We start from the raw sequence: 19,955 nt of genomic DNA on the forward strand, positions 1-19,955 counted from the left end.
CCCCTTAGTATACAATGTAGGCTGGATATCAGTTAGAGAGTAGATTTGCTCTCTCTCTCTCGCTGTCTATAAGATTATAAAAAGTGCTGAAAAGCATGATTCTCATGTGAGTCTGAATTATAGCAAAACTGAAGCAATTAATGATCTCTCTCTCTCTCTCTCTCCCTCCCTCTCTCTCAGGGGGGTAGTTGTAGCAGCAGTAGTGTCTCTGACTCCAACAGAGGACAAACTGATCTACAGATGGCTGAGAATCTCATCTATTACACCAGAGAAGAGGGTAAACACACACACACACACACACACTATTCCCCCTTGAATTGTTGAGTGCACTGACCCTGTATAAAAACACTCATGAATAAATGTATTATGGACTGATCATTCATTAGCAACATTCATAGCAACCAGACCCTCTGGAGAAAAGGTGGCCATTTTGCCACGGTTATCTTTCTTAATCAAATGTATACGCAGAAGCTGGGGTAGGATACAGAAGTTATGTATTTGGTCGTTGAGGAAAAAAAGAGGCGTTTGATTTTACCTTTGTACACTGTTCATCGTTATGATGATGCAACAAACTAACTTTCTGTTGAAGGCTGACTGACAAACTAAAATGTCACAGGTAGAAAAAGAAGATGCATTTTAAACCACAAGCTAGACCTGCAATTTTATTTTAATCTAGATTTGTTTTATTCTAAGAGTATTGAAGGCCAGTTTCTACACAATGCTCTTGCTTTCTCAGTCTGTGTTCTTTGTAGGACAGTCCTTGGCATTGGGTTCATCTCTCTTCTAGTGTTAATTCAGTCACTCTCTCTTGAGGAAAGTGGAACGTTTCTTCAGTAGCGTGATGCTCAGACAGAATGTCAATGTAACTGTCCTATTGACCTGCCTAGCACTCCTTTCTCCCTCTGTCCTTTCCTCCTATTCTCTTTATTTTCTCCAGTAAATAAGCATTCAAACTCTTCTCTCTTCACTCTCCCTCTTCTGTGAATGAAGGGTTGTTTCTGGACAGGGCGTACGTCCATCGGAAGAAAGAACTCTCCGGGAAAAATAAAGGTTTAATGATTAATAACTCATGGTGTGATTGTGGTAAATATACAGGAACTCAAGTCCTTTTGTTCTCCCGATCTGGAATACCTCACCATCAAATGCCGACTGCATTACTACCCGAGATAATTAACTTTGGTCATCGTCACTGCCGTGTATATTTCACCCCAAGCCAACACCGCGACGGCTCTCAAGGAACTACACTTGACTATGTGTAAACTGGAAACCGCTTATCATGAAGCCACATTTATTGTAACTGGGGACTTTAATAAAGGAAATCTGAGGAAAACGCTAGCGAAATTCTATCAACTCATCTTCTGTGCTACACGTGCATCGAGGACTCTGGATTATTGCTACTCTCCCTTCTGGGACGGCTACAAGGCCCTTCCCCGCCCTCCCTATGGCAAATCAGATCACACCTCCATTCTGCTTCTCCCCACCTATTAGGCAGAAACTTAAGTAAGAAGCACCTGTGGTAAGGACTGTTCAACGTTGGTCTGACCAATTGGAATCTATGCTTTAAGATTGTTTTGCTCACGAGGACTGAGAAATGTTCCAGGTTACCTCTGAGAATAGTATCGAAGTATACAATGACTCTGTGATTGGGTTCATCAGGAAGTACATAGAGGATGTTGTTTCCACTGTGACAATTAGAACTTATCCAAACCAAAAACTGGATTGATGGCAACATTTGCGCAAACCTGAAAGCACGAACCACCGCATTTAACCATTGCAATGTGACTGGGAACATGGACGTGTACAAACAGACCAGCTCGGGCTCCCGAGTGGCGCAGCGGTCTAAGGCACTGCATCTCAGTGCTTGAGGCGTCACTACAGACCCCCTGGTTCGATTCCAGGCTGTATCACAACCGGCCGTGATTGGGAGTCCCATAGGGCGGTGTACAATTGGCCCAGCGTCGTCCGGGTTTGGCCGGTGTAGGCCGTCATTGTAAATAAGAATTTGTTCTCAACTGACTTGCCTAGTTAAATAAAGGTAAAAAAAAGAATTTTAAAAAAGACATCCGTAAGGCAATCCAAGAGGCAAAACTGCAATACAGGGACAAAGTGGAGTCGCAATTCAACAACTCAGACATGAGACGTATGTGGCAGGGACTCCAGACAATCACGGATTATAAAGGGATAGCTAGCCACGTTGTGGACACCAACGGCACACTCCTGGACAAGCTAAACACCTTCTTTGCCCACTTTGAGGAAAACAACATTGAGCCGCCAACGTGGGCCACCACCACTCACGAGGACAGTGTGCTTTTGTTCTCCGTGGCCGACGTAAGTAATTTAAGCGTGTTAACCCTCGCAAGGCTGCCGGTCCAGACTGCATCCCAAGCCGCGTCCTTAGAGCATGTGCAGACCAGCTGGCTGGAGTGTTTACGGACATATTCAATCTCTCCATATCCCAGTCTGTTGTCCCCACTTGCTTCAAGATGTCCATCATGGTTCCTGTTTTCATAAAAGCGAAGGTAACTGAACTAAATGACTACTGCCCCGTAGCACGTCTGTCATCATGAAGTGCTTGGAGATGCTACTTAAGGATCATATCACCTCCACTTTACCAGACACCCTAGACCCACTACAATTCGTATACCGCCCCAACAGATCCATGGACGACGCAATCGCCATTGCACTCCACACTGCCCTATCCCACCTGGACAAGAGAAATACCTATGTAAGAATGCTGTTCATCGACTACAGCTCAGCCTTCAACACCAAAGTGCCCTCCAAGCTCATCACTAAGCTCAGGACCCTGGGTCTGAACCCCGCCCTGTGCAACTGGGTCCTAGACTTCTGGACGGGCCGACCCAGGTGGGGAAGGTAGGCAACAACACCTCCGCCACTCTGATCCTCAACACATGGACCCCACAGGCGTGCGTGCTCAGCCCCCTCCTGTACTCCCTGTTCACCCATAACTGCGTGGCCGCGCACGTCTCCAACTCAATCATCAAGTTTGCTGACGACACAACAGTGGTAGGCCTGATTACCAACAATGACGGAACAGCCTACAGGAAGAAGGTGAGAGCCCTGGCGGAGTGGTGCCAGGAAAATAACCTCTCCCTCAACGTCAACTAAACGAAGGAGCTGATCCTGGCTACAGGACACAGCAGAGAGTGCATGTCCCCATCCACATCGACAGGGCCGCAGTGGAGAGGGTCAAAAGCTTTAAGTTCTTCGGTGTGCACATCACTGAGGAGCTGAAATGGTCCCTTCACACCGACAGTTTGGTGAAGAAGGTGCAACAGCGCCTCTTCAACATCAGAAGGCTGAGGAAATTTGGCTTAGCCTCTAAAACCCTCACAAACTTCTACAGATGCAACATCGAGAGCAGTCGGTCTGGTTGTATCACCGCCTGGTACGGCAACTGCACCGCCCGCAACCGCAGGGCTCTCCAGAGGGTGGTACGGACAGCCCAACGCATCTCCGGAGGCACACTGCCTGCCCTCCAGGACATCTACAGCACCCGGTGTCACAGGAAGGCCAAGAAGATCATCAAGGATCCCAGCCACCCGAGCCATGGCCTGTTCACCCTGCTACCATCTTGAAAGCGGAGACAGTACAGGTGCATCAAAGCTGGGACCGAGAGACTGATAAACAGCTTCTATCTAAGGCCATCAGACCGTTAAACAGTCACCACTAGCCGGCCTCCGCCCAATAAAACTGCCCTGAACCTTAGTCAATGTTACTATCCGGCTACCACCCGGTACTCTACCCTGCACCTTAGAGACTGCTGCGCTATGTACATAGTCATTGAATACTGGTCACCAAAGAAGTGGACTCAAGTCACATGACTTGGATTCGAGTCTGACTTGAGTCACAAATGTGATGACTTGAGACTCAACTTGGAGCCTCAAGACTCAGGACACGACTTGGACTTGAGACTTGAAATTATCTGGCCAGGTTTTGAAACATTTTGTCACTCATTTTGTGGCACAGAGTCTCCATGGACTACTCTCCGCTCACTCGGCTCTCTGATTGGACCAGCAAACTGTCAATCAATGCAGGTCGGGTGATCTAGCGCAGTGAGAAGGTTTTGGGGGGTTGAGAGTGAAACTGAGAAAAATATATATTTTTTCATACATATTTTAATAGGCTACATACAGTGAGGGAAAAAAGTATTTGATCCCCTGCTGATTTTGTACGTTTGCCCACTGACAAAGACATGATCAGTCTATAATTTTAATGGTAGGTTGATTTGAACAGTGAGAGACAGAATAACAACAAAAAAATCCAGAAAAACCAATGTCAAAAATGTAATAAATTGATTTGCATTTTAATGAGGGAAATAAGTATTTGACCACTCTGCAAAACATGACTTAGTACTTGGTGGCAAAACCCTTGTTGGCAATCACAGAGGTCAGACGTTTCTTGTAGTTGGCCACCAAGTTTTCACACATCTCAGGAGGGATTTTGTTCCACTCCTCTTTGCAGATCTTCTCCAAGTCATTAAGGTTTCGAGGCTGACGTTTGGCAACTCGAACCTTCAGCTCCCTCCACATATTTTCTATGGGATTAAGATCTGGAGACTGGCTAGGCCAGTCCAGGACCTTAATGTGATTCTTCTTGAGCCACTCCTTTGTTGCCTTGGCCGTGTGTTTTGGGTCATTGTCAAGCTGGAGTATCCATCCACGACCCATTTTCAATGCCCTGGCTGAAGGAAGGAGGTTCTCACCCAAGATTTGATGGTACATGGCCCCGTCCATCGTCCCTTTGATGCGGTGAAGTTGTCCTGTCCCCTTAGCAGAAAAACACCCCTAAAGCATAATGTTTACACCTCCATGTTTGACAGTGGGGATGGTGTTCTTGGGGTCATAGGCAGCATTCCTCCTCCTCCAAACGCGGCGAGTTGAGTTGATGCCAAAGAGCTCCATTTTGGTCTCATCTGACCACAACTCTTTCACCCAGTTCTCCTCTGAATCATTCAGATGTTCATTGGCAAACTTCAGACGGCCCTGTATATGTGCTTTCTTGAGCAGGGGGACCTTGCGGGCGCTGCAGGATTTCAGTCCTTCACGGCGTAGTGTGTTACCAATTGTTTTCTTGGTGACTATGGTCCCAGCTGCCTTGAGATCATTGACAAGATCCTCCCGTGTAGTTCTGGGCTGATTCCTCACCGTTCTCATGATCATTGCAACTCCACGAGGTGAGATCTTGCATGGAGCCTCAGGCCGAGGGAGATTGACAGTTCTTTTGTGTTCCTTCCATTTGCGAATAATCGCACCAACTGTTGTCACCTTCTCACCAAGCTGCTTGGCGATGGTCTTGTAGCCCATTCCAGCCTTGTGTTGGTCTACAATCTTGTCTCTGACATCCTTGGAGAGCTCTTTGGTCTTGGCCATAGTGGAGAGTTTGGAATCTGATTGATTGATTGCTTCTGTGGACAGGTGTCTTTTATTCAGGTAACAAGCTGAGATTAGGAACACTCCCTTTAAGAGTGTGCTCCTAATCTCAGCTCGTTACCTGTATAAAAGACACCTGGGAGCCAGAAATCTTTCTGATTGAGAGGGGGTCAAATACTTATTTCCCTCATTAAAATGCAAATAAATTTATAACATTTTTGACATGCGTTTTTCTGGATGTTTTTGTTGTTATTCTGTCTCTCACTCTTCAAATAAACCTACCATTAAAATTATAGACTGATCATTTCTTTGTCAGTGGGCAAACATACAAAATCAGCAGGGGATCAAATACTTTTTTCCCTCACTGTATAGCCTACTATTTGTATTTTATATTTATACCTTTGCTTAATGATCTGGTCACTAAGATAGGCCTACAGCATTGCACCAAATTCTTGTTTCAAAAACATCTAATCTCTGCTTTAGAACCAAAAAGTTATGAGTTTTGACTGTTGGCCATCAGCATTGGTGTGCAGAGTCAGGCGCACATATCCAGATTAGTGAACAGAAAGCACTCGTTTTATTTTCTCCGGTTTTGCCTGGCAAAAACAGAGTAGCCTACCTACAGTTGAAGTCGGAAGTTTACATACACCTTAGCCAAATACATTTAAACTCAGTTTTTCACCATTCCTGACATTTAATCCTAGTAGAAATTCCCTGTCTTAGGTCAGTTAGGATCACCACTTTATTTTAAGAATCTGAAATGTGAACTGAAATGTTTTTCAGTTCTGCCCACAAATGTTCTATAGCATTGAGGTCAGGGCTTTGTGATGGCCACTCCAATACCTTGACTTTGTTGTCCTTAAGCCATTTTGGCACAACTTTGGAAGTATGCTTGAGGTCATTGTCCATTTGGAAGACCAAGCTTTAACTTCCTGACTGATGTCTATAGATGTTGCTTCAATATATCCACATAATTTTCCTTCCTCATGATGCCATCTATTTTGTGAAGTGCACTAGTCCCTCCTGCAGCAAAGCACCCCCACAGCATGATGCTGCCACCCCCGCGCTTCACGATTGGGTTGGTGTTCTTCGGCTTGCAAGCTCCCCCCTTTTTCCTCCAATCATAACGATGGTCATTGTGGGCAAACAGTTCTATTTTTGTTTCATCAGACCAGAGGACATTTCTCCAAAAAGTACGATCTTTGTCCGCATGTGCAGTTGCAAACCGTAGTCTGGCTTTTTTATGGCGGTTTTGGAGCAGTGGCTTCTTCCTTGCTGTGCGGCCGTTCAGGTTATGTCGACATAGGACTCGTTTTACTGTGGATATAGATACTTTTGTACCTGTTTCCTCCAGCATCTTCACAAGGTCCTTTGCTGTTGTTCTGGGATTGATTTGCACTTTTCGCATCAAAGTACATTCATCTCTAGGAGACAGAACGCGTCTCCTTCCTGAGCGGTATGACGGCTGCATGGTCCCATGGTGTTTATACTTGCATACTATTGTTTGTACAGATGGACCTTCAGGCATTTGGAAATTTCTCCCAAGGATGAACCAGACTTGTGGAGGTCTACCATTTTTTTTCTGAGGTCTTAGCTGATTTCTTTTGATTTTCCCATGATGTCAAGCAAAGAGCCACTGCGTTTGAAGGTAGGCCTTGAAATACATCCACAGGTACACCTCCAATTGACTCAAATGATGTCAATTAGCCTGTCAGAAGCTTCTAAAGCCATTACATCATTTTCTGGAATTTTCCAAGCTGTTTAAAGGCACCGTCAACTTAGTGTATGTAAACTTCTGACCCACTGGAATTGTGATACAGTAAATTATAAGTGAAATAATCTGTCTGTAAACAATTGTTGGAAAAATTACTTGTGTCATGCACAAAGTAGATGTCCTAACTGACTTGCCAAAACTATAGTTTGTTAACAAGAAATTTGTGGAGTGGTTGAAAAACAAGTTTTAATGACTCCAACCTAGGTGTATGTAAACTTACGACTTCAACTGTATGTTAATATTATCCATATAAAGTACCCTTTAGCAATCTTCTACAGATGCATCTTTGCCACAACAATTGGCTACCTAGTGATTTCATTTATCATTTTCAGATTTCAGGCTTAATTTGGGTGGGTTATAATTATATAACTCAGTGGTGGTACTGGCTATATGTTTAAAGATAGCTGTAACTTCATACTACCTTCAATACATATAGGATAAAGATATTCTGGCAAATTAATTACAATATTTTTAAACAAGAAAAAGGCTACAGACTGATTCTGCAACCTCTGCTGCATACAGGGAGGCCCTATGATCCTGCTTGCTCTGGACTCCAGATAAGTTACAATGTGACATTATATCCCTAGTTAATATTGACTGCTAACATGAATGACTTTCAGTTCAAAATGCAGGTGTAAAATGCAGTTTATTTCTGTATCTTGCATTTAGAAAATCACAGTTTATGGCTGTAATGACAGCAGCGATTGTGTGCGCGTGTTTGCCCTGGGGGGGTCGCAGGTCAAAAAGTTGGAAAACCACTGAGCTAGCAAACAGATTGCTGATTTACTGTACAGCTATAGGATCGGGTGCAGTGCAAATGTCAAATTGTGGGGAGATCTGGATTGCTGTAAAGTAATATGCAGCTCCACAAATTGTTTGGTGATCAAGAAAATGAACCGTTTACTTTGCAAGCTCACCTGTAATGGGGCATCAAGCAACAATTACTAGCATATATAGGCCTACTGGTCTTTTGGTAAGTCAAAATTGCTAGAAATGTATATATATTTTTTAAGCTTGCATTTGGAATTTGTTGTAACAATTAATTATTACATAATCAAAATGTGTTGTAGACAAAATAATGAAAAGGGCTGTCTGGTAGCATCAATAAATAGACAAAGATTTGTAGTTGAACAAGTCACTGCCTGTATGGATTATGTATATTTTTTTACTTCACTTGAAAAATCTCGATTTGACTTGCTCTTAGAATACACGACTTAGAATTGACTCGAGATCGACCCGTTCTACTTGGGACTTGACTTGAGACTTGCTTGTGACTCTAATAATAGTGACTTGGTCACTTTAATAAATGTTTACATACTGTTTTACCCACTTTACATGTATATACTGTATTCTAGTCATGGCTCATTCTATATAAATACTGCTGTACACACCTTTTCTATTCATATACAGTGCCTTCAGAAATATTCATACTCCTTGACTTATTCCACATTTCGTTGTGTTACTGCCTGAATTCAAAATATATATTTTGTTTCTTCTCACCCATCTACACACAATACCCCATAATGACAGTGATTGTATTGAAAATGAAATACAGAAATATCTAATTTACCTAAGTATTTATACTCCTGAGTCAATACATGTTAGAATCACCTTTGGCAGCGATTACAGCTGTGTGTCTTTCTGTCAAGTTGGTTGTTGATCATTGCTAGATTTAAGTCAAACTAACTTGGCTCAGCGTTCAGGAAAATTCATTGTCGTCTTGGTAAGCAACTCCAGTGTACAGTGCCTCCGGAAAGTATTCAGACCCCTTGACTATTTCCACATTTTGTTACGTTACAGCCTTATTCTAAAATTGATTAGTTTATTTTTTATTTTTTATGTATCTACACACAATAATGACAAAGCAAAAACAGGTTTTTAGAAATAACCATTTACATAAGTTTTCAGACCCTTTACAGCATCGAGTGTTCTTGGGTATGATGCTACAAGCTCAGCACACCTGTATTTGGGGAGTTTCTCCCATTCTTCTCTGCAGATGCTCTCAAGCGCTGTCAGGTTGGATGGGGAGCGTTGCTGCACAGCTATTTTCCGGTCTCTCCAGAGATGTTCGATCGGGTTCAAGTCCGGGCTCTGGCTGGGCCACTCAAGGACTTTCAGAGACTTGTCCCGAAGCCACACCTGTGTTGTCTTGGATGTGTGCTTAGGGTCGTGAACCTTCGCCCCAGTCTGAGGTCCTGAGCACTCTGGAGCAGGGTTTCATCAAGGATCTCTCTGTACTTTGCTCCGTTCATCTTTCCCTCGATCCTGACTAGTCTCCAAGTCCCTGCCGCTGAACAACATCCCCACAGCATGATGCTGCCACCACCATGCTTCACCGTAGGGATGGTGCCAGGTTTCCTCCAGACGTGACGCTTGGCATTCAGGCCAAAGAGTTCAATCTTGGTTTCATCAGACCAGAGAATCTTGTTTCTCATGGTCTGAGAGGCTTTAGGTGACTTTTGGCAAACTCCAAGCGGGCTGTCATGTGCCTTTTACTTAAGTGTGGCTTCCATCTGGCTGCTCTACCATAACGTCCTGTTTGGTGGAGCGCAGCAGAGATGGTTGTCCTTCTGGAAGGTTCTCCCATCTCCACAGAGGAAGTCTAGAGCTCTGTCAGAGTGACCATCAACCCGATGGTCACTGACAGAGCTCTAGAGTTCCTCTGTGGAGATGGGAGAGCCTGTGCTTGGTCACCTCCCTGACCAAGAACCTTCTCCCCCAATTGCTCAGTTTGGCCAGGAGGCCAGCTCTAGGAAGAGTCTTGATGGTTTCAAACTTCTTCCATTTAAGAATGATGGAGGCCACTATGTTCTTGGGGACCTTCAATGCTGCAGAAATTTTTTCATACAATTCCCCAGATCTGTGCCTCGACACAATCCTGTTTCGGAGCTCTACGGACAATTCCTTTGACCTCATGGATTGGTTTTTGCTCTGACATGCACTGTCAACTGTGGGAGCATATATAGACAGGTGTGTGCCTTTCCAAATAATGTCCAATCAGTTGAATTTACCACAGGTGGACTCCAAACAAGTTGTAAAAACATCTCAAGGATGATCAATGGAAACAGGATTCACCTGAGCTCAACTTCGAGTCTCATTGCAAAGGGTCTGAATACTTATATAAATAAGGTATTTCTGTTTTAAATTTTTTATAAATGTGCAAACATTTCTAACGACCTGTTTATGTTTTGTCATTATGGGGTATTGTGTGTACATTGCTGAGGACAATTTCGTATTTCATCCATTTTAGAATAAGGCTGTAACGTAACAAAATGTGGAAAATGTCAAGGGGTCTGAATACTTTCCGAATGCACTGTATATTTGGCCTTGTGTTTTAGGTTATTGTCTTGCTGAAAAGTGAAAGCAGACAACCAGGTTTTCCTCTAGGATTTTGCATGTGCTTAGCTCTATTCCGTTTCTTTTATCCTAAAAAACTCCCTAGTCCTTGCCGATGACAAGCAAAACCATAACATGATGCAGCCAACACCATGCTTGAAAATATGAAGAGTGGTACTCAATGATGTGTTGTGTTGGATTTGCCCCAAACATAACACTTCGTATTCAGGACATAAAGTTAATATGTTTGCCACATTTTTTGCAGTTTTACTTTAGTGCCTTATTGCAAACAGGATGCATGTTTTGGAATATTTATATTCTATACAGGCTTCCTTCTTTTCACTCTGTCATTTAGATTAGTATTCCGGAGTAACTACAATGGTGTTGATCCATCTTCAGTTTTCAAGTATCACAGCAATTAAGCCCCTAGAGTCTATTGACGCAGCGGTGCGTCAATCTAAGTAACATAGTAAAAAAAGTCCCCATAAAAAAAAGTATGTTTAAGCTCGAGATATGTTTTACATGGGCTGCGTCTCAATCCACTACATCCACGTATGATTGCCTTCCGCATCTGCAGTGGAAGGTGGCCGAGCAGCAGCAGTGTTTGTCAGAACATGAGACATCCCGAAAATCGGTCTTCTCACGAAAACGTCTGTATCGTCCAAATGGTTTGGCCTAACAATTATGACCACTCTATGGAAAGGGGGGACTCTCACGAACACGATGGTGTTCTCCGATTTGCTCTTTGACCCCCAGAAGTGTCACGGGACTCGTCTGAAGGTGACAGGTACCGGTTAAAAAAAGGAATGAAAGTATGGAGGTAGTTTTGTGCCTACCCCAAAAAGGGGGGTAAATATGTGTTAAAAAAACTACTATATTTCCTGAGCTTTCTTATATATATATATATATATATATATATATATATATATATATATATATATATATATATATATATATATATATATATATATATATATCATACAGTGGGGAGAACAAGTATTTGATACACTGCCGATTTTGCAGGTTTTCCTACTTACAAAGCGTGTAGAGGTCTGTAATTTTTATCATAGGTACACTTCAACTGTGAGAGACGGAATCTAAAACAAAAATCCAGAAAATCACATTGTATGATTTTTAAGTAATTAATTTGCATTTTATTGCATGACATAAGTATTTGATCACCTACCAACCAGTAAGAATTCTGGCTCTCACAGACCTGTTAGTTTTTCTTTAAGAAGCTCTCCTGTTCTCCACTCATAACCTGTATTAACTGCACCTGTTTGAACTCGTTACCTGTATAAAAGACACCTGTCCACACACTCAATCAAACAGACTCCAACCTCTTCACAATGGCCAAGACCAGAGAGCTGTGTAAGGACATCAGGGATAAAATTGTAGACCTGCACAAGGCTGGGATGGGCTACAGGACAATAGGCAAGCAGCTTGGTGAGAAGGCAACAACTGTTGGCGCAATTATTAGAAAATGGAAGAAGTTCAAGATGACGGTCAATCACCCTCGGTCTGGGGCTCCATGCAAGATCTCACCTCGTGGGGCATCTATGATCATGAGGAAGGTGAGGGATCAGCCCAGAACGACACGGCAGGACCTGGTCAATGACCTGAAGAGAGCTGGGACCACAGTCTCAAAGAAAACCATTAGTAACACACTACGCCGTCATGGATTAAAATCCTGCAGCGCACGCAAGGTCCCCCTGCTCAAGCCAGCGCATGTCCAGGCCCGTCTGAAGTTTGCCAATGACCATCTGGATGATCCAGAGGAGGAATGGGAGAAGGTCATGTGGTCTGATGAGACAAAAATAGAGCTTTTTGGTCTAAACTCCACTCGCCGTGTTTGGAGGAAGAAGAAGGATGAGTACAACCCCAAGAACACCATCCCAACCGTGAAGCATGGAGGTGGAAACATCATTCTTTGGGGATGCTTTTCTGCAAAGGGGACAGGACGACTGCACCGTATTGAGGGGAGGATGGATGGGGCCATGTATCGCGAGATTTTGGCCAACAACCTCCTTCCCTCAGTAAGAGCATTGAAGATAGGTCGTGGCTGGGTCTTCCAGCATGACAAAGACCCAAAACACACAGCCAGGGCAACTAAGGAGTGGCTCCGTATGAAGCATCTCAAGGTCCTGGAGTGGCCTAGCCAGTCTCCAGACCTGAACCCAATAGAAAATCTTTGGAGGGAGCTGAAAGTCCGTATTGCCCAGCGACAGCCCCGAAACCTGAAGGATCTGGGAAGGTCTGTATGGAGGAGTGGGCCAAAATCCCTGCTGCGGTGTGTGCAAACCTGGTCAAGACCTACAGGAAACGTATGATCTCTGTAATTGCAAACAAAGGTTTTTGTACCAAATATTAAGTTCTGCTTTTCTGATGTATCAAATACTTATGTCATGCAATAAAATGCAAATTAATTACTTAAAAATCATACAATGTGATTTTCTGGATTTTTGTTTTAGATTCCGTCTCTCACAGTTGAAGTGTAGCTATGATAAAAATGACAGACCTCTACATGCTTTGTAAGTAGGAAAACCTGCAAAATCGGCAGTGTATCAAATACTTGTTCTCCCCACTGTATGTATATATGTATGTGGACACCCCTTCAAATTAGGGGATTCGGCTATTTCTACCACACCCGTTGCTGACAGGTGTATTAAAAAGAGCACACAGCCATGCAATCTCCATAGACAAACATTGGCAGTGGAATGGCCTTACTGAAAAGCTCAGTGACTTTTCAACATGGCACCGTCATTCAGTAGGATGCCACCTTTCCAGTAAGATAATTCGTCAAATTTCTGCCCTGCTAGAGCTGTAAGTTATGTTATTGTGAAGTGGAAACGTGTAGGAGCAACAATGGCTCAGCCGCAAAGTGGTAGGCCACACAGGTTCACAGAACGTGACCACCGAGTGCTGAGGTGCGTTGCGCGTTAAAATCATCTGTCCTCAGTTGCAACACTCACTACCGAGTTCCAAACGGCCTCGGGAAGCAACGTCAGCACAAGAACTGTTCGTTGGGAGCCTCATGAAATGGGTTTCCATGGCTTAGCAGCCGCACACAAGCCTAAGATCATCATGCGCGATGCCAAGCGTCGGCCGGAGTGGTGTAAAGCTCGCAGCCAATGGACTCTGGAGCAGTGGAAATGCGTTCTCTGAAGTAATGAATCATCAACCATCTGGCAGTCCGATCAACGAATCTGCATTTGGCGGATGCCAGGTGAACGCTACCTGCCCGAATGCATAGTGCCAACTGTAAAGTTTGGTGGAGGAGGAATAATGGTCTGGGGATGTTTTTCATGATTCGGGCTAGGCCCCTTAGTTCCAGTGAAGGGAAATCTTAACGCTACAGCATACAATTACATTCTAGACGATTCTGTGCTTCCAACTTTGTGGCAACAGTTTGGGGAAGGCCCTTTCCTGTTTCAGCATGACAATGCCCCCGTGCACAAAGCGAGGTCCATACAGAAATGGTTTGTCAAGATGTGGAAGAAATTGACTGGCCTGCACAGAGCCCTGACCTCAACCCCATCTAACACCTTTGGGATGAATTGGAACGCCGACTGCGAGCCAGGCCTAATCGCCCAACATCAGTTCCCGGTCTCACTATTGCACTTGTGACTGAATGGAAGCAAGTCCCCGCAGCAACATCCAGTGGAAAGCCTTCCCAGAAGAGTGGAGGCTGTTATAGCAGCAAAGGGTGGACCAACTCCATATTAATGCCCATGATTTTGGAATGAGATGTTCGACGAGCAGGTGTCCACATACACTACATGACCAAAAATAGCTCCTAGATATCGGACAGACACTTCAAAACCTTATTCCTTATGATTTATTTTTGGACTGTCTTTTTTTTACATTTATGAATGCGTTGTTTGTTGCGTTTCTATGTGCTATAATAGTAAAGGCCAAATTCAATATTTTATCAAAGAAATGTAATATGTTTTATTTTTTCTAAATCAAATAGCTAAATTATCCATAGTATGGCCATTTTAAAGGCCATGTTTCACTTAAAAAAATAAATAAAAAATTATGAGTAGTGCATATACACTACCGGTCAAAAGTTTTAGAACACCTACTCATTCAAGGGTTTTTCTTGATTTTTACTATTTTTTACATTGTAGAATAATAGTGAAGACATCAAAACTATGAAATAACACATATGGAATCATGTAGTAACCAGAAAAGTGTTCAACAAATCAAAATGCATCAGATGACCTGGCCTCCACAATCCCCCGACCTCAACCAAATTGAGATGGTTTGGGATGAGTCGTACCGCAGAGTGAAGGAAAAGCAGCCAACAATTGCTCCTTCAAGACTGTTGGAAAAGCATTCCAGGTGACGCTGGTTGAGAGAATGCCAAGAGTGTGCAAAGCTGTCATTAAGGCAACGGCAATTTGAAGAATCTCAAATATAAAATAAATGTTGATTTGTTTAACACTTTTTTGGTTACTACATGATTTCATGTGTTATTTCATAGTTTTGATGTCTTCACTGTTATTCTACAATGTAGAAAATAGTAAAAATATAGAAAAACCCTTGAATGAGTAGGTGTTCTAAAACTTTTGACCGGTAGTGTATGTATGATTTTTCTTTTCAATCCGACATTGTAAATTGGAGATATAATCGATTATATACTTCTGAGCTGCACGCGCACCTTACAAATATTAAATAGAATGTTGTCCAGGCTTGACGTAGATTCAGGTGAATACTTTTGGATCGCTGAGCCATTGACTGTCTGGCTGCACCAGATGGCAGTGTGCGAGTGGATTTCTTTTGACAATGAAGCACTGGACTACAGCCATGTCATTTTGAACCTAGAAGACCTATAGACGGGAGTAGGCAAGAAGGAGTGGCCGAGGTTGGCTAAAGTAATGTCTAGTTGGTCAGAAAAATATGGTAAGTTACAGAGTGAGTGTCTTTGATAACTGCCCAGTTGGTGTAAACACTGTGTTATACACTTAGCTAGCTAGATAAACCAGACAAATACACTTTGAGCTTATGATTTAAAAGGTCTAAAGTAAATGCAAGTCTCATGTCTGGAGTGAATACATTTTTATTAATGTATATCATACTGGTGTCTCAACTAAAATATATCCCAGACAAGATTAAAGAATGGGACAAAGTGAATATAAGTCAGTGCTTGCGTCTGTAGCAGTTTGTATGAATTTGAGTGGTTACATACAATACATGTTTACAGAATGGCTGCGAGACAGAGACTGTTGCTGTACTCCCAGGAAAGACCCCCAGAATTCTGTCAGGAAGCTTTAAGAAATGTGTGTCACCATCCAAGCCCATATCACAGCACGCAGTGGCCTGATAGGGAGATGACAATAAATGCATTATGTACCTTTCATCACCAAAGCCATGTTCACTGCACATGTTGCCGAACACTTCAAACCTTTTGTTAGGGTCATTGATATTGAAATTCACATACAAATATTCAGTTAATTAGCATATACTGTTATACCTCTAGGGTCCTGTGGTGAAAGACTGCTGTGCAAGGTATTGGGCAAAAGCTTTCTTCCCGGGCCCGTATTCACAAAGTGTCTTCAGTGTAGGAATAATGATCTAGGACCAGCTACCCCTTGTAAATGTAATCATTCATTGTGATCCTAAAATCAGTACTCCTACTCTGCGATGCTTTGTGAATACGGGCCCCGGTCTGTCTGCATTCTGCTTTCTAATGATCTAATGCCCTCTTCATCTGAAATGCAACAACACCAAAAACATGAATAAGAATTAGCCTAGTCAGTTATACCACAACAACAGCCTATTTGCAGTGAAATGAAGGAGGGGCATTTTTCTTGCCAACTTTTTCAATCACCAGTGCATCAATAAACAAACAGGGGAACGAAGTAGTTGGACAAAGTGTTCAGGATAGTCAGTATTATAGCTAGAAATAATATAGTTATTTTCTAGAAACCTAGCTACAGTACACTTGGCTAGCTAAGGTGGTGAACTCAGACTGATGGTGGGGAGTTAGCTAACGTTACCTAACTTTTCCCCAGCAGTTTCAATCTAGCTAGCTAGTGGCATTTTTTTAATCAACTTTATAAAAGCATATGGATACCATAGCAAATATAGCTATTCGTTTTCCCCTCACATCTAAAGCTACCTGATACAGCTTTCCAGTTGCAAGCCAGCTAGCAATGCCAAGTTCATGCCTTTTACCAACAAAAATCATGTACGCGTATAAAAGAGACAATTACCATTTTAGTGTTATTCTAGGACTTCAGGCCCGAGGAGTAATAGCTACTTGTTTGTAGAACCGCTATCTTCACCAGATGTTGTCCCCAGTCAGCTCCAGAGTCTTCACCTGAACGAACGTCACAGGCTTCGTCATGCACTTGAGGGGTGCGTTGCTTACTAGCACATCCACAAGGGGTGTTTTGCCATCTACAAGGGGTGTATATCCTATTTATATTGGAAAATGTAACATGCAACAATTCCATATGTCAGTTCAGAACTCCCCACACCCCCCACATTTTTTAGGTCACCATTGTCCTCATGGTGAAATCCCTGAGCGGTTTCCTTCCTCTCCGGCAAATGAGTTAGGACGGAACACCTGTATCTTTGTAGTGACTGTGTGTATTGATACACCATCCAAAGTGTAATTAATAACTTCACCATGCTCAAATGGATATTCAATGTCTACCAATAGGTGCCCTTCTTTGCGAGGCATTGGAAAACCTCCCTGGTCTTTTTGGTTGAATCTGTGATTGAAATTCACTGCTCGACTAAGGGACTTTACAGATAATTGTATGTGTGGGTTACAGAGATGAGGTAGTCATTAAAAAAATTATGTTCAACTCTAATATTGCACTTATGTGACTTAAGCAATTTTTTTCTCCTGAACTTATTTAGGCTTGAATAATAGGGGAATACTAACTTACTTAGGGGTTGAATACTTATTGACTCGAGGCATTTTAAATAATTTGTAAAAATGTCCAAAAACATAATTCCATTTTGATATTATGGGGTATTGTGTGTAGGCCAGTGACACTAAATCTGAATGTAATCAATTTTAAAATTCAGGCTGTAACACAAAAAGTTAAGGGGGTTGAATACTTTCTCAAGGCACCGTACTGTCCATACATACCATATACAGTGCATTCGGAAAGTATTCAGACCCCTTTACTTTTTCCACATTTTGTTACGTTACAGCCTTATTCTAAAATTGATTAAATTGTTTTCCCCCCCTCAATCTACACACAGTACCTCATAAAAACAAAGCGAAAACAGGTTTTTAGAAATTTTTGCAAATGTATTAAAAATAAAGCACAGAAATACCTAGACTCGAAATTGAGCTCAGGTGCATCCTGTTTCCATTGATCATCATTGAGATGTTTCTACAACTTGATTGGAGTCCACCTGTGGTAAATTCAATTGATTGGACATGATTTGGAAAGGCACAACAACACAGTGTACTCCATCATTCTTAAATGGAAGAAGTTTGGAACCATCAAGACTCTTCCTAGAGCTGGCCGCCTGGCCAAACTGAGCAATAGGGGAAGAAGGGTCTTGGTCAGAGACAGAGCTCCAGAGTTCCTCTGTGGAGATGGGAGAACCTTCCAGAAGGACAATCATTTCTGCTACACTCCACCAATCAGGCCTTTATGGTAGAGTGGCCAGACGGAAGCCACTCCTCAATAAAAGGCTCATGACAGCCCGCTTGGAGTTTGCCTAAAGGCACCTAAAAGACTCAGACCATGAGAAACAAGATTCTCTGGTCTGATGAAACCAAGATTGAACTCTTTGGCCTGAATGCCAAGCGTCATGTCTGGAGGAAACCTGGCACCATCCTTACGGTGAAGCATGGTGGTGGCAGCATGATGTGGGGATGTTTTTCAGTGGTGGGGACTGGGTGACTAGTCAGGATCGAGGGAAAGATGAACGGAGCAAAGTATAGAGAGATCCTTGATGAAAACCTGATCCAGAGCGCTCAGGACCTCAGACTGGGGCGAAGGTTCACCTTCCAACAGGACAAAAACCCTAAGCCCTCAGCCAAGACAACGCAGGAGTGGCTTCGGGACAAGTCTCAATGTCCTTGAGTTGCCCAGCCAGAGCCCGGGCTTGAACCCGATCGAACATCTCTGGAGAGACCTGAAAACAGCTGTGCAGTGACGCTCCGCATCCATCCTGACAGAGCTTGAGAGGATCTGCAGAGAAGAATGCGGGAAACTCCCCCAATACAGGTGTGCCAAGCTTGTAGCGTCATACCCAAGAAGACTCGAGGCTGTAATCGCTGCCAAAGGTGCTTCAACAAAGTACTGAGTAAAGGGACTGAATACTTATGTAAATGTGATATTTCAGTTTTTTTATAAATTTGCAAAAATGCTAAAAACCTGTTTTTGCTTTGTCATTATGGGCTATTATGTGTAGATTGATGAAACAATTTAATCCATTTTTTTTATCAGGCTGTAACGTAACAAAACGTGGAAAAAGTCAAGGGGTCTGAATACTTTCTGAATGCACTGTTTGTGAGTGTGTGTGTGTATATATATATATATATATATATATATATATATATAGTTATATACACTACCAGTCAAAAGTTTGGACACCTACTCATTCCAGGGTTTTTCTTTATTTTTACAATTTGTTACATTGTAGAATAATAGTGAAGACATCAAAACTATGAAATAACACATATTGAATCGTGTAGTAACCAAAAAAGTGTTAAACAAATCAAAATATATTTTATATTTGAGATTCTTCAAATAGCCACCCTTTGCCTTGTTGACAGCTCTGCTCACTCTTGGCATTCTCTCAACCAGCTTCACCTTGAATGCTTTTCCAACAGTCTTGAAGGAGTTCCCACGTATGCTGAGCACCTGTTGTCTGCTTTTCCTTCACTATGTGGTCCAACTCATCCCAAACCATCTCAATTGGGTTGAGGTCGGGGGATTGTGGAGGCCAGGTCATATGATACAGCACTCCATTGCTCTCCTTCTTGGTAAAATAGCCCTTACACAGCCTGGAGGTGTGTTGGGTCATTGTCCTGTTGAAAAACAAATGATAGTCCCACTAAGCCCAAACCAGATGGGATGGCGTATCGCTGTAGAATGCTGTGGTAGCCATGCTTTTTAAGTGTGCCTTGAATTCTAAATAAATCACAGACAGTGTCACCAGCAAAGCACCCCTACACCATAACACCTCCTCCTCCTAGCTTTACGGTGGGAAATACACATGCGGAGGTCATCTGTTCACCGACACCGCGTCTCACAAAGACATGGCGGTTGGAACCAAAAATCTCAATTTTGGACTCCAGACCAAAGGACAAATTTCCATCGGTCTAATGTCCATTGCTCGTGTTTCTTGGCCCAAGCAGGTCTCTTCTTCTTACTGGTGTCCTTTAGTAGTGGTTTCTTTGCAGCAATTCGACAATGAAGGCCTGATTCACACAGTCCCCTCTGAACAGTCGATGTTGAGATGTGTCTGTTACT

At 42.8% G+C, this 19,955-nt stretch overlaps 1 protein-coding gene across 1 annotated transcript in view; it reads left to right on the forward strand.

The window, feature by feature from the left end:
• Positions 1-19,955, forward strand: part of LOC121572449 (docking protein 1-like) — a 68,340-nt gene that overhangs the window by 35,430 nt on the left and 12,955 nt on the right. Inside the window, exon 4 of the mRNA XM_041884522.1 lies at positions 181-277. Coding sequence (XP_041740456.1) covers positions 181-277 — 97 coding nt within the window. The remainder of the gene's footprint in view (positions 1-180; positions 278-19,955) is intronic.

This window comes from Coregonus clupeaformis, chromosome 8 (genome assembly GCF_020615455.1).
Source record: "Coregonus clupeaformis isolate EN_2021a chromosome 8, ASM2061545v1, whole genome shotgun sequence".
Classification (NCBI taxonomy): Eukaryota; Metazoa; Chordata; class Actinopteri; order Salmoniformes; family Salmonidae; genus Coregonus; species Coregonus clupeaformis.